The following is a 14,563-nucleotide window of genomic DNA, read 5'->3' as shown; positions in this document are numbered from 1 at the left end:
TTTAAAATAGGTTTTCACCAGAATTTTAAATAGTAAAATATTATGTGATGTGGATAATATTTTTGTAAATGCTCTTCTAGACTAATACTTTAAAATGCCAGGCATTTCTAGTTTCCTTTGCCTTTTTTTTTTTCCTGATGAAGGAAAAATTGCAAAAGCTTTAATTTAGCTTTGTAAATACAGGGCTGAATTTGCATTGAAATACAGGTAATTATGTTAAAAGGATAGATCACAAAATTCATCTATTTAACAAACATCTTTTTTTCTTAAAATTTTGTAAGGAAATAATTTAATTTTGAAAGTTTTCAAATTCTGATTAGCATTTCTTCATGCGATTGAAAAATCTCCTGTTCTTATACATTTTTCTGTTAGAAAAAACCTGTCTCTGGGTCAAATATTTATCTCTCTTCTCCTTGAATGATTTCAATAAAGTCAGACTTCTGGTATTATCATATAGGCATTTTTTTGGGAAATAGTTAATTTTCTGTGAGAACACTGTTCTTCAAGCAAAACCAAATTTAAGATTCATAACTTACATTAGCATATTCCCTTAATAATCACATTGTTTATTTTTTTTTTTAAGAAACATCTGAAAACGTACATTATGTATTACATTTATCTCAGAGCTGAAAGGAGACCCTCACTTGCCTTTCCCCCTACATTCATGGCCTCTGATTCTAGTTATACTCACAGAAGATGTCCTGCAGACTCAAATAGACAGGGCCTCCCCTTGCAGCTCATTTATTTTCTCTTAAAATAGCAAAACTCTGATCGTTTGCTTTAATTATATTTTTAGGAACATTCAAACGATTATTATCTTCTTTGTCATACCTGGCTCATTTCCTGGTACTAAACTCAAAATAGAATCTGATCCTGTTGGTTGCATAACACATTGAGTCATCATTTCTTCCTATTGCTTTTGGGAATAGACACTGCTCATGGCAGTTCCCTTTTCATTCAGTCGCACTCTGCAGCTGCCAATTTGATATTTCTCAATTCTTTGAGACTGATAATCTGCTTTTCAGATGTGTGTTTTATTGAGTTTTCTCTTAAGATTATTAAGTGCTCCCAAGTAGAATAAATACTGTGTGTAAAAACAAGCATATTAGGTAACTATGAAACTAGCATGTACTTTGAGATGACTCATGATTTCCTGAAAAAAAGTTTACAAGAAAACATCTTTCAGGGAAAATTTAGGGTTATGTAAAACTTCAGGATTATAAGATGATTGAAATTTAATTAGTCATTGAATACTAATTAAGTTGTTCTGCTTAATTCTTTAGTAGGAAAATTTTTATAGTCAGCTTTGTAGAATGCTAATTTTTTAAAAAATATTTATTTATTTTTGGCTATGTTGGGTCTTAGTTGTGGCCCATGGCATCTTCATTGTGGCATCTTTTGTTGTGGAGGGCATGTTGATTGCTCCACAGCAGCTGGGGATCCTAGTTCCCCAATGAAGGCTCGAACCTGTGTCCCCTACATTGGAAGGTGGATTCTTAACCACTGGGCTGCCAGGGAAGTCTGTACAGAATGCTAATTTATATTAATATTCAAAAGTACCAAGTAGTTTGCCTATTTAATGATGTGAGAGTATTAATACTCTTGTTTTCTGTGTTCTTTTTTATGTTAAGGACTCCACATTTCTTTTCATTTTTTTATTTTATATTTTTATAGAAGTTGTAATATTAAATAAGTAATGTTAAAAACTTTTATCTGAGTAAATATCTTAAATTCTTAACTTCTCACATTTAAAAATAATTTTCATTACTTCTAAAAAGATAACGTGTATAACAGAAAAGTGTTACATTCTCTAATTTCAGAATTAAGAAAACCTTTAGCATGAGTTGATTAATTTTAAACCCTTCTTACCAGTGAGTGCCCTCATCTCTCAGGTCAGCAAGTTTCCATTTGTTAATTTCTTTCTCTTTTCCTGCCACTGCATTGTATAAACCACACCCTCATACTTCACCTCCTGTGAAACTTGAAACCTGTCTGTTGAACATATGCCTTCCACCATCATTTTATTTTAACAAAGTAGTAGTTGTCAGTTTTCATTCCAGTGCCTAAAAAGGACAGTGCCAACGAATGTTCAAACTACCTTACAACTGTGCTCATTTCACATGCTAGTGAGGTTATGCTCAAAATCCTTCAAGCTAGGCTTCAGCAGTTTGGGAACCAAGAACTTCCAGATGTACAAGCTGGTTTTCGAAGAGACAGAGAACAAGAGGTCAGATTGCCAACACTCACTGAATCATGGAGAAAGCAAGGGAGTTTCAGAAACATATCTACTTCTGCTTCATGGACTACACGAAAATCTTTGACTGAATGGATCACAACAAACTGTGGAAAACTCTTATTAAAGAGATGGAAATACCAGACCACCTTACCTGTCTCCTGAGAAACCTATATGTGGGTCAAGAAACAACAGTTAGAATCTTACATGGAACAATGGACTGGTTCAAAATTGTGAAAGGAGTACAAGAAGACGGTATATTGTTACCCTGCTTATCTGATTTCTATGCAGAATAAATCATGCAAAGTGCAGAGCTGGATGAATCACAAGCTGGAATCAAGATTGCTGGGACAAATATCAACAACCTCACATATGCAGAAGATACTACTCTCATGACAAAGTGAAGAGGAACTAAAGAGTCTCCTGATAAAGGTGAAAGAGGAGGGTAAAAAAGCTGACTTAGAATGCAACATTCAAGAAACTGCAAAGAGATCAAACCAGTCAGTCCTAAAGGAAATCAACCCTGAAAATTCATTGGAAGGACTCATGCTGAAGCTAAAGCTCCAATACTTTGGCCATCTGATGCAAAGAGCAGGTTCATTAGAAAGAATGCTGATGCTGGGAAAGATTGAAGGCAAAAGAAAAAGGGGGTGGCGAAGGATGAGTTTGTTGGATAGCATCATCAACTCAGTGGACATGAATTTGAGCAAACTCTGGCAGAGAGTGAAAGACAGAGGAGCCTGGTGTGCTGCAGTTCATGGGGTTGCAAAGTCAGACCAGACTTAACAATTGAACAACAGCAGCAAGCTCTTTGTCTATAGACTTCTCACAGTGAAGGGAAAGGGCATAGTCATTAATTGCATTTTCATTTTTGTTTTTCTTCTTTTAATGACATTTTATACTTACCAAAAAAATGATGCTTTTTAACTTTCTATTAGCTAAGTGTGATTTTTAAGTGTAATGTTTGTTTGAGAATATTAACTAATAAAAATGTAGAGCAAAGCCTTGTCAACTCTTTTTGAGACAATCATTGCCTTTGTGTTTCAGTGTTAAGAGCATTATAGATGACCAAGAATTGTCTTTTTCTGATATTCTCTCCATTATGCTTTAGGTGTTATGAGGTTATCAAATATTTCTTTTGTAATTTACAGTCAATTTATTCCTTTTACACTTCTATTTAGTCTACATTTTCAGTGCCCAGTTTGATGTGAAGAAAAATTCCTCTTTCCATATACATCACATCAGTTTGTTCCTATTTAAAAAAATCTAAGGAACTTGAAATAATCCCTATTTACCATGAGTTGAAATTTTCAGAAACTGAAACTTGGTAGTACATATATTTCAATCCTGGGTTTGATTTTGTATGTTTGTGTGTTTTAGTCTTTTAGGTCCTATCCGACTCCTTGCAACCCCATGGACGTAACCCACCAGGCCCCTCTGTCCATAGGATTTCCCAGGCAAGAATACTGGAGTGGGTTGCCATTTCTTTCTCCAAGGGATTCACCCAGGGATTGAACCCGCATCTTCAGCATTGGCGGGCAGATTCTTTACCACTAAGTCACAGGGGAAGCCAGGTTTGATTTTTTGAAAGCCCTTTAAACTCACTTCTGTTAATTCATTCTCTGATGAGTCAGCTTCCAGCAGATTTAGTGAGTCCTGAAGGCAGTTACTGTTGACCAGCGTTTTCCACAGTGAGGAGAAGATACTCCCCCTGTTCCTATTGCTTTCTCCAGCTTAGGAACTCTGCAGTTTTTCTTTTCTGTAGCTCTGTAGGGCTGCATATATTCATATTGTTCCATTTAATTATAAAATGAAAGAAGTTAATAAGAAAAATAGAGACAATATAGGACAATAGAGGAAAATAGAGACAATATCAGGATTAATGGAGATAGAAGAGGCAATGAAAAATCTTGAGGTTTGTTGCAGAGTGGTAAGAAGGATATTATTGACCAGCTTTATGTGATGTTAATCTTTGTTTCTGAATGGGCAATAAGGTGGTGTGAATGCTCTGTTGGAAAAACATGTATAAAGTGCCAAGGAAGCATAAAGATAATTACCTCTAAAGATAATTAGGGGCTAGCTGGGCATTCTAGGCAATGGGCAGCTTGTACACAGCTTTGGATGTAAATGATTTCTGAAGGTGCCTTAAGTAGTTTGGGCCTGGAGCATGGAGTATGTGTGTGAGGTTGGAGAAGAGGTTGGGTAGGTAGGCAGCCGTTTCCTGTGCCATGCTGAATTTTTCACTGTTTTTATCTTGAATGTGGAATAAATCATTGTACTGTTTTAAATAGAGGAGTATCATGAATGTGTTTGCATTTTAGAAAATTATCCTGCAAGAAATATAGAAGGTATAATGGTAGGGAAACATTGAGGATCGTTGTTCAGTTGCTCAATCATGTCTGACTCTGCAACCCCCGTGGAGTGCAGTGCGCTAGGCCTCCCTGTCATTCACCGTCTCCTGGAGTTTGCTCAGACTCATGTCTGTTGAGTCAATGATGCCATCCAACCATCTCCTCCTCTGTTGTCCCCTTCTCTTCCTGCCCTCAATCTTTCCCAGCATCAGGGTCTTTTCCAGTGAGTTGGCTCTTTGCATCAGGTGGCCAAAGTACTGGAGCTTCAGCTTCAGCATCAGTCCTTCGAGTGAATATTCAGGGTTGATTTTCTTTAAGATTGACTGGTTCTATCCTTCACTGTGCAGGTGAAGGAAGTCAGAGGCCTCCCGCTTGCGAGAAATGAGGGGGCCCATAACTCTGACTGTAGCAGAGGGAGGGGAATTTGCCAATTTGTGAGCTGTTAGACAGGACTTAGAAAACAATTAGATGTAAGATCCCTGGAAAAGAGCGCATTTGAGATGACTTCTGGGTGTCTGTTTTGAGTAACTTGGTGAATGGAGATGCTAATCAAATGTGAAATAGAATCTTGAAGGATTGACAGGAAGTTAATTTGAACATGATAAAGTATTTAAGTAGAGGTGTCCAACAGGCAGGTAACTATAGAGATACAGTTTAGAGAGAAGTTTGGATTTCAGGTGGTGATTTGGATATCATTGGTATTACAGATGGTGAAAGGAAAGAGACCTCCTGGGAAGAACTTCTATTGATAGGGGAAGAAGACTGAGTTATATAACCAGAGGCGGGAAGAAAGGCAGGAAAGATGAGGGCAGGGACCCAGCAGGCAAAGGAAGAGAGGAATTCAAAGAGGAGGAGTGTCCAGGATTAAAGTTTCTGATCCTCAGAGGCAACAAGTTTAATAGGGACTAGATAGTGCCCATTGGCTATGGGACAGTATCACAGTGTCACGGAAGTGAAGCAAAAACAGTCTCTGTGAGACGAGCGGAACTAGCACTGTGAGGTGGAGGTGAGTGGAAGTGTTTATTCTTTTCCCTCCAGAAGCTCATATTACCGGAAGGTGAGCCAAGGCCATAGTGAGGCCTACTTCGGGAAAGATTTTGATGAGAGAGACTTGAGACTGGGGACATTGGGGAGGTAGCAGATCAAAGGAGTCTAGAAACAGGATAATTTCTATAACTAGCTTTGTAGAAAGGAAGGGGGTTTGGGACCTGTGTAACACTAATTCCATTTTACTTGTAGTGGCTTGAGGTGATTGTGGGAGCCACTCAGATTAATTTGCCATTATATTACATCATCAATTTTACTTTTTTGTCAGATAAAATTTTATTTTTTCATTACTCTCATTTCCTGATTGTAAACACTGACATCACTGTCTGTTCATTTTTTCATCAGGTGGCACATTGTGTGGAGCACCTTTGAATTTGTCCTGTATTTTCAAGCTCCCACCTCCCCCCAAAACTCTCAGACAGGTACAAATAGTGAAACATGCCCCGTTGCAAAGACTCGTTCATTCCTGCTCAACCAATAGTGCTTTTGCCTCAGATGGCAGCATCTATATGTGCTCTATCCCAGCCTTTTCAGACTTTTTCTCTTAGAATAAATTTGATAAATTTCTTCATGTATGAATAAAACTCTGTGCACTTCAACACATTTGAATAAACATCTCTGTCTGAGGAATTTCACATATCAGAATACCTATGGAAGATAGGCTTCTAGTGATGGTATCTTTTAATATTTTATTTTTATTCATTTTTATTTTATTTACTTTAATACATAATTGACATGTAACTTGTGTAAGTTTAAGGTGAATGTGTTGATTTGATATATTTATATATTGTCATATGATTACCACTGTTGCATTAGCTAACACCTCCATCATGTCACACAATATTATTTCTTTTTTGTGGTGAGAACACATTAAGAGATGGTACCTTTTTAATATCCCCATTCTATTCACATGTTAAGGTTGTTCAGCCTAAACTTTGCATTCGCATAGTCAAAAATAGAATTAATAGAAAGGATTCTGCTTTACATAATAATTAACCAGTCAGTTTTTGAACTGGTTATGAAAAATCTATATATTATGATTTATAAAAGTTTCAGTAAAATAGTCATCTGTTTCTGAACTAAAGAAAGTCTGATTTTGAGTTTGTGATTGGCCAATCCCTTCCCAGTCATACTTACAGGCAGATTCAAGTGTCTCTTCGTCTGAAGTGTGTGGTATTTTCTAGGAATTATTCATCGTGTGTGTGTGTATGTGCTCATTGTATTCTTACCAGATGGTAGAACTATTGGGTTGATGCCTTGGCAACCACTGAGACTGCTTCTGTCTTGTTTGAGTAAATATATTCTCTGAACGAGGTTTTATCATTCTAAGAACCAAGATAACCTGTAAAAGGGTCATGAATTATCTATTATACCTAAGTCATTTCAACTTGAAATTTATATGAACCAAACATCTCATAAAAGACTTTAGGTTCAAAGATTACGAAGAACTGTGATCCTGTTAATGCAACAGAAAGTATTTATGAAAGTATTTCAATAGTACGGTAAGATTTAAAGATGTTACTGCTTATTTTAAGTGGTAGAACACTATATGATCATTACATTTTCTAGAATCATGATAAATGAAATGCTTGTTTAGTTAATAGTGAAAGGAATATAAAATTCTGTAGATAATATTCCATTTAAATTATATTTATATTAAAAAATATGAAATAATTGCATAGAACACCCTTACTGAAGAAGCATGAAGTCTTTCTTTCTGTTTCAGCTAATCTTCCAGTGCCAACCATTGCAGCAATTGATGGACTTGCTTTAGGTGGTGGACTTGAACTGGCTTTAGCGTGTGATATAAGAGTAGCAGGTGAGAATTAGTCCTATTAAAACATAACTTTTTTTCTATTAATTTTTGAGAATTTGGTATTGAAACTCCAACTAAAAATCTTAATTTATCTACTTAAAATAATTGTCATATATAATGGAACTATATGTAACTTTGTTCTGTATTTTCCAAGTCTCCTGTAGATGTTTTTATACTTTCATAATTTAAAAAATAAAAAAGAGACATAACTTTTAAAAACTGAGATTTGTATTTACTGTGTGTGCTCAGTTGTGTCCAACTCTTTGTGACCCGCTAGACTGTGGCCTGCCAAGCTCCTCTGTCCGTGGGATTTTCCATGCAGGAATACTGGAGTGGGTTGCCATTTCCCCTTCCAAGATCCCTTGGATCTATCCCTGAATCAGGAATAGAACCTGTGTCTCCTGCATGTCCTGCAATGGCAGGTGGATTCTTTACCTTCAGATAATTCCAAATATTTTTTTCTCCCGTATTGTTGAATAAAACATGTTAAAAAAAAAGTCAGCTGTTGAGGTTAATGAAGTATTTAAAATTCCCAGTTAAGAAAACAGTCTTTTATACTATCTCTTTCAGTCTTAGCAGGAGTAAAGGAGAACAGGAATTGGGTCAGATGGAACTGAATCTGGATCTTAGGTCCTGTCATTTTTAGATCAGTTTCCTCCTCTACAGTGGGGGAAATGAAGGTTTCTATTGTGAAGATAAAATGAATTCATCTCCGGCATGTGCCTAGTCTAAGCGTGTAATTGTTATTAGGGCTATGGTAATAATGACTTAATGTCTTTGAGGTTCACTTTGTTCCTGCAAGGTTTTCTGAGTGTTGGATGAGGTGATTATGAAAGTAATAAAGGAAACAATTAGTGCTAGCCGTGTGCTGAGTATTGACTTGGTGCTTACCTAATACTCGACGTATACTTAGGCTCACTTAATCTGCATAATAGCTCTGTGAGAGAGATACACTTTTGGTGCTTGAGGAAGCTAGGGCTGAGACAGGTGAAGAAACAAACCACAAATCAGTGACCAAGCTGGGATTTGAACCCAGGCAGTCTCATGTCACAGCGCTCACTTCTGTTATCCTTTCAGAGTACGGCATGCTGCCCCTGCTATTCTCGACACTGTCTTCTGTATGATCACAGCGCTGTCTGTATCATTGTCCCTCATCAGGGCGACAAAGAGGGGCTCTCGGACCAAGGACTGAGTGCAACAGGCAGCACATATTTGTCACTGTTCTTTTCCTGGTTCCCACTGTCTCTTCTGATGGAGCTGCCTGTTAAATGTAGAATCATTATGTTTTTAATAATTTTACGGTAACTGGCTCTTGGAATTTGCAGTTACTAATTTATGTGTACTTTCCCTTTTCAGTTTATTTTAGATTTCTGTTTTCTTGACAGCTATTTGGGTTTTAAACTGTAAAGTCAAGTTACATGCAATCCATCTCTGAAAGAATGCAAGTTCTGGGAATTAGGAGATAGGAAGTAGTCCAAGCACATTTGGATATGCAAATAAAGAAATAATTAAGATATTTTAAAGTAGCTGTGAAAACACACATGGAAAGAGGAACCCTATCCAGCTGTCAGAACAGTAAAACCATTTGTCAAAAGTAACTAGAGATTTGGTCTTGCGGAGTTGCCGTATCTGATATGATATATTAAGCTACTTGATCTGGAGGACTGTCTGGGCAGCTAAAGAATTCTTACTTGTTAGACACAGTCTCCCTCCTGATCCTGAATAATGAATGAGATCCATGCCTTCAAACATGACTTGGCAGTATCAGGTCAAATTATGTAGTTAACACCCCTGGCCTTTCTGCATCAAAACTTAATTGGCTGCCAAGCAATTTTTAACAGAAAATGTTGTGTGAATCTCTTAATATATATCATTTAGAATGTTTACTTATTTACATAACTGAATGCCTTCTGGAGTGATTTTTAAAAAGATTTATGACACAAATTTAATTAGTAAACAATATTTCTAGCTTATTTTACTATTTCAAGTCATTGTATTTGAATTTGATGATTTGGATGTTACTTAATTTTCTTCTTTCCTTTTTAGCTTCCTCTGCAAAAATGGGCCTGGTTGAAACAAAGTTGGCAATTATTCCTGGTGGAGGTATGAATTGTTCATGCCCGTCTTGATCTGTCCCTCGAAACAGAGCATAAGGCAAAAAGGTGTTAGTTGAAAAGGCAACAAACATTTTGGGTAAAGAGACTAATGCTGAGTTGTTTGCTTGTAACAGAGTCCTCATTCAAAAGGTATTTTTTGGTTTCTGTAGGTGTGGAGATGGCAGACGCATTGTCTGTTGCTCTCTTGCTCTCTTTTTGTGCTTGCCCTGTGCTTTTCTGTATGATTTCTTAACTTTAAAATTATTACACTCGTCGCATGATTCTTGAAGGATTGCACTTGTATTTTGAAACTTTAATGTGAGTATGTAAATGTGTGTGCCCTCAGACCCCAGTGCAGGAGGGGGCAGAGGTTCCCAGGCTTCTTGCCAGCTTGCTTGTGTTTCTGTGCAGTGGGACAAAGCTTGGGGTTGTTTGGTAGGCTGGATTTGAATCTGAAGAAGTGTTATTTCTTCTCTGTTACTACAAAAAAGATAGTTGAGCTGCTGCTTTTGGAAGATTAATAAAGCGCTTTTCCAGCATTGATAATGAAATCTTTCACCACAAGGTAAATCTGAAAATTTTGTTCTTTTGTCTGCTCAGAGAATTTGGAGCCATTGCCATTCTGTTGAAGTCTTTCTTTCAAAAAGTAGGCTTCATCCGAGGCTGTACTCTTTGATAACTTATTAGTTTATGAATGAAATAATAATAATTAAAAATTTAGAGCAGTGTTTGAACACTTCTATTGTACCTGAGTTAAAATTATCTGTTTAACCTTATTATAAGAATATTTATCTTGATTAGGGTGTGTAGGTAGAAATTAAAACATATTTCAGTGAAATTAAAGACTACCGAGATCAATGTGTATGATTCACTAAGTTTTCTACTTTGGTAATGTGCAAAAAGTAATTCTTGTAAGTAAAAGCTTTTACTGTCTACCTGTTTTACCACACTAGTCTTTTTTTACCGTGACGCGTGAAAAAGCCGAAAGAATTTATGAAGCTTTAGCTTCTTCTGTCTTCTGTTCGGAGCTGCCTGTGTCGTATTAGGTCCAGAAACTAGTCTTTCTTTCCAGTGTGCTTCAGTTTTTGGGGTCTTCTGCAATAGTGGATCCATTAATCAGAACCTATGTTTTGTATATATGATTGAGTTTGGATTCTCATAAATACTGTTATTTAGAAATTTTTTATTGAATTTGTTATAAAATTTGTAATGCTTTAACATTTTCCATATATTTATAAAGGATAGTTTTCTGTCTTTTTTCCTTCCCTTTATTTCTAAGTGAATCTGAAGTAATATATGTCAGTTGTTCCTTTAATATAGTAAAGCTTTCAAGTTCATAGTGCATGTAATTTGTAATATTGAACTTATTGAAAATTAATATGATTTTGTATAAAGCCACATATTCACCTTTAGATGATAAGAGGTGCATGTAGAAGTTTTTGCTTCACTCTTGTATTAGTATTATGGTTATTAAAGTATCCCAAAGTAAAGTCTGTTTTTCTTTTTGTTTGTTTGTTTTAATAGCAGCAGAATAACTTAAGTAAGCATTTTTTTAAAGTATATCTAAAGAAGTTTCTGAAAATTTTATGGAGAAAATCCTCTTCTGTCTTATGCATATAAAATTTTTTTAATCCACAAATATTTTCTCCATTTTCATTTTTCTCCTTCCCTTTCTCTTAGATGATCCTCCTATGAAAATACTGCTTATGTTTTCTTCTGTTTTTAAAGATTTTTTTTTTAATGTGGGCCATTTTTTAAAAAAAGTCTTTGCTGAATTTGTTACAGTGTTGTTTCTGTTTTATGTTTCGGTGTTTTGGCGGCAGGTCACCTAGGATCTTAGCTCCATGACCAGGGATTGAACCTGCACCCCCTGCATTGGAGGGAAGTCCCCTGTGTTATTTTTTGCTTAAAACTGTTTTTAAATTGGTGGATTTTCTATGCCTAAAATGATCTCTGGGATGTTCCCCTTGCTTTTTTTTTGGACTGTGAACACTGCTGCTGTTATGAAGAGCTTATTACTATAATAGACGTAGCAGACTACACTGAATTTTTTTCTCCCTTCCTCGTGGTACCGAACTTGCTTCATGTTGTAGATGCTCATTGAGCAGCCAGGTGCTCCTGACCCTTATCAGTGGGCCTGTCTTCAGCGTCAGCGGTCCCAGCCTTCCATCTTTCAGATAGCGGTGGCTGTGGATAGAAGATGGATAGAAGATAACTAGGAAGAATTCAAATATAGCAAGAGTATTGTGGGGGAAAAAAGATAAGACTTCCCTTTTCTTTTTAATACTGTGGATGGAATAAATATTTTTGGGTGAAATGTATGGATTCCATTCAGTCTAGAAGATATATGTCTGTAAGTCTGAGAAATAATGCTCTTCTGAGTGGTTACAAGTTCATGGTTTCATGTTAATCCAATTGAAACTGTACCTGTCCATTTGTATTTACTGTATGTTTGATCAGCTGCAAGAGTTAACCTGATGCTCTTAGTTTGCATATTATTATCACTTCTGATCTTTTATGGTAACAGTTTACTGAGAAATGATCAAAACCTGACATTTACTTTTGGGTTTTTGTTTCTACTTGAACTTGAGTCTGAATAACAACATGATTATTTTTATGGTATATTTTGTAATTCTTCTTATAATGCAACAAGTTAAATTATAAAATGATTGTTTTAAAGTGATAGTACTATTTCTAATGAGTGTATTAATGGACCAGCACTGTAAGTTTTAGGTTTAATATTCTAAATTTCAGGTTTTACCTGACTATTAAAATTACATAGTTAGAAGAGAAGTAAGATGTAAAGAAAGGGAGGAACACAGTAAAGCCAAATTGAACTTCTTTAAGTTGTACTTTGTCAGATACAATCAAAAATGGAGTGTAAGTGACTGTCCTATGCTTAAACCAGCACCTCTGTTTGTTTTATATATATTTATATAGACAGATATTATAAAATATAAAAAATACAAAATAAAATTTAATGATGTAAAGTTTAAAAATCATTAATATTGTTACCCTAGGGTCTTCCTATGATATTTTAAATTATATTTGGGATTTTTATATACTCAATAGCCCTATCTGTCCTCCACTATTTTCACCTTTAAGAGAGCAGCTAAATTTCCTGTCTTCTTCCTAACTGGGAGAATGCTCCAGTATTATAAAATAAAATTCTCTTTTGGGAATAGCTCCCAAACAGTACTGCCCTTAAACATGTTTATAAGACCGCAATAAAACAAGCTCAGGGGCTTAGGATTCTGTTATTTGACAGTTTAGAAAATTTCTGCTAAATGTGCACAGAAAATGGTGGCCTCTGCCTCTGTTTAACCATCGCTACATCTCTACAGTTGCCTCTGTTGAACCATCTCTACAGCTTCTGCTGGAGGATTTGGGGTATATGTCAGGAAACTTTATTATAACTAAGAAAAGTGTTCTTTGCTTTTTGCTTGGGTATATACCCCTGTGGACAAGATGTCTAGTATTTCCATTGCTCTGTGGCTGTCTTTCATTCTCTCTAACCTTTTTTTTTTTTTTTTTAATATTCAAACTTTAGGAAATAGGAAAGGCAGTGAATGAACTTCTTTATACCTTTCGCCAAGGTTTCTCCTCATGCCCCTTCTCCTTCCACTCTTTGTCTCTCTCTCATATACTTATTCCTTTTTTTTTTTTTGCTGAACCATGTCAAAATAACGAGGTGAACCTTTAAATCTTTCAATGTGCTTTTCATAAGAATAAGAAAGGAGTCTTTAACCACAACCCTATTGTAACACCTAACAGTATTAAAATTAGTATTATTAATATTCAGATTATCCCAGGTTTAAAATGCTGTTTGTAGTGTTTTTTTGTTTTGCTTTTCTAATTCAGGGTTTATTTAAATGTCACACATTACATTTTTGTTTGTTTTTTAAAAGTTTTCCATCTCTTATTGTTTCTTAGAATAGTAATCTTTTTTTAAAAAGTCAGACAAATTATCTTCTTGAAGTTTGCACATTCTGGATTTGACTGAGTTATTTCCTCATATTTAGGTTTATGATAAAAAATGTTTTCAGAGAATAGTAAGTGGACCATGTTCTTTATTTCCTTTTCTTTTAATTTGTTGGTACTTAAGAGTTAGATTGTCCCAAATTGGGTGACAGAAACTTTGATCACTTGGTTAAGGTGGTGACTTAACTGTGCGTACACTTTCAGTATCCTCCTCTTGGAAGGTTTACAGGAAAAGAATCTTTAACTATTATTGGTATTAACTGCTTCCCAAATTTAAAAAAGAAAGGAAGAAAGAAAAATGAGTTTTTATTTTATTTTCCATTAAAAAACCAAAAAGAAGGAAGGAAATGAGCGCATTCAGATTTCACAGGACCAGAGCAAGAGGCCCCAGTTTTGTCTCTTCCTCCTCCCCAGGATGAGGGGTTTGGGACATTGCTGCCTGTCCCGCTGTAGGCTGTGTTTAGCAATAAGGCGTCTCTTGGCATGGTGTCCAGGAACTCTATTTTAAGGTGTGTCTATGAAGTAATGACAGATTTTTAAGTCCAGTGTGTGTGTTGTTCTGAACACAGTAGTCATTTTGGAAAGTTTTGTTTATAACCTTTGTTGAAATCTTCTTAGAATTTACATCAGTATCTGACCTTATTCTTTTGAATATCTTCAACAGTGACTCATCTTGATCCTGTGAGGGTGAATTTGATTTTCAAAAATAGCATAGGACCTTTCTGTGCCAAATCTGATTAATAAGGTCATACTATTTCAGGAAGAAGAAAAGTATAACAACAAAAGTAAGACCGCTTTTCTTAAGAGGCTTATAGATATCAAACATTTACCAGTGTTACGGGCAGTGGACAGCGCCGCTGGGTTTAGTGGGCTGATTGCTAGTGACCTCTAAAGGCCAGTGCTTGTTCTGCTCTCTGAAGTCTAGTGCATTCATGAACACACTTCATACACTGTGCAGGCTCATTTCTTTGTATTTTAAAATCTGTTCACTGACCACTTTACTCTTTTCTGTCTATTTATGGTGTTTTAGAAGCTATTG

General features: G+C 35.8%; 1 protein-coding gene across 1 annotated transcript in view; it reads left to right on the top strand.

The window, feature by feature from the left end:
- AUH (AU RNA binding methylglutaconyl-CoA hydratase) overlaps window positions 1-14,563 on the top strand; it is a 188,455-nt gene that overhangs the window by 82,936 nt on the left and 90,956 nt on the right. Inside the window, exons 5-6 of the mRNA XM_061163581.1 lie at window positions 7,358-7,450; window positions 9,494-9,550. Coding sequence (XP_061019564.1) covers window positions 7,358-7,450; window positions 9,494-9,550 — 150 coding nt within the window. The remainder of the gene's footprint in view (window positions 1-7,357; window positions 7,451-9,493; window positions 9,551-14,563) is intronic.

Source organism: Dama dama, chromosome 16 (genome assembly GCF_033118175.1).
Source record: "Dama dama isolate Ldn47 chromosome 16, ASM3311817v1, whole genome shotgun sequence".
In the NCBI taxonomy this organism is placed as follows: Eukaryota; Metazoa; Chordata; class Mammalia; order Artiodactyla; family Cervidae; genus Dama; species Dama dama.
The sequence above is the reverse complement of the archived record's forward strand: the minus strand, read 5'-3'. Positions and strand labels throughout refer to the sequence as shown.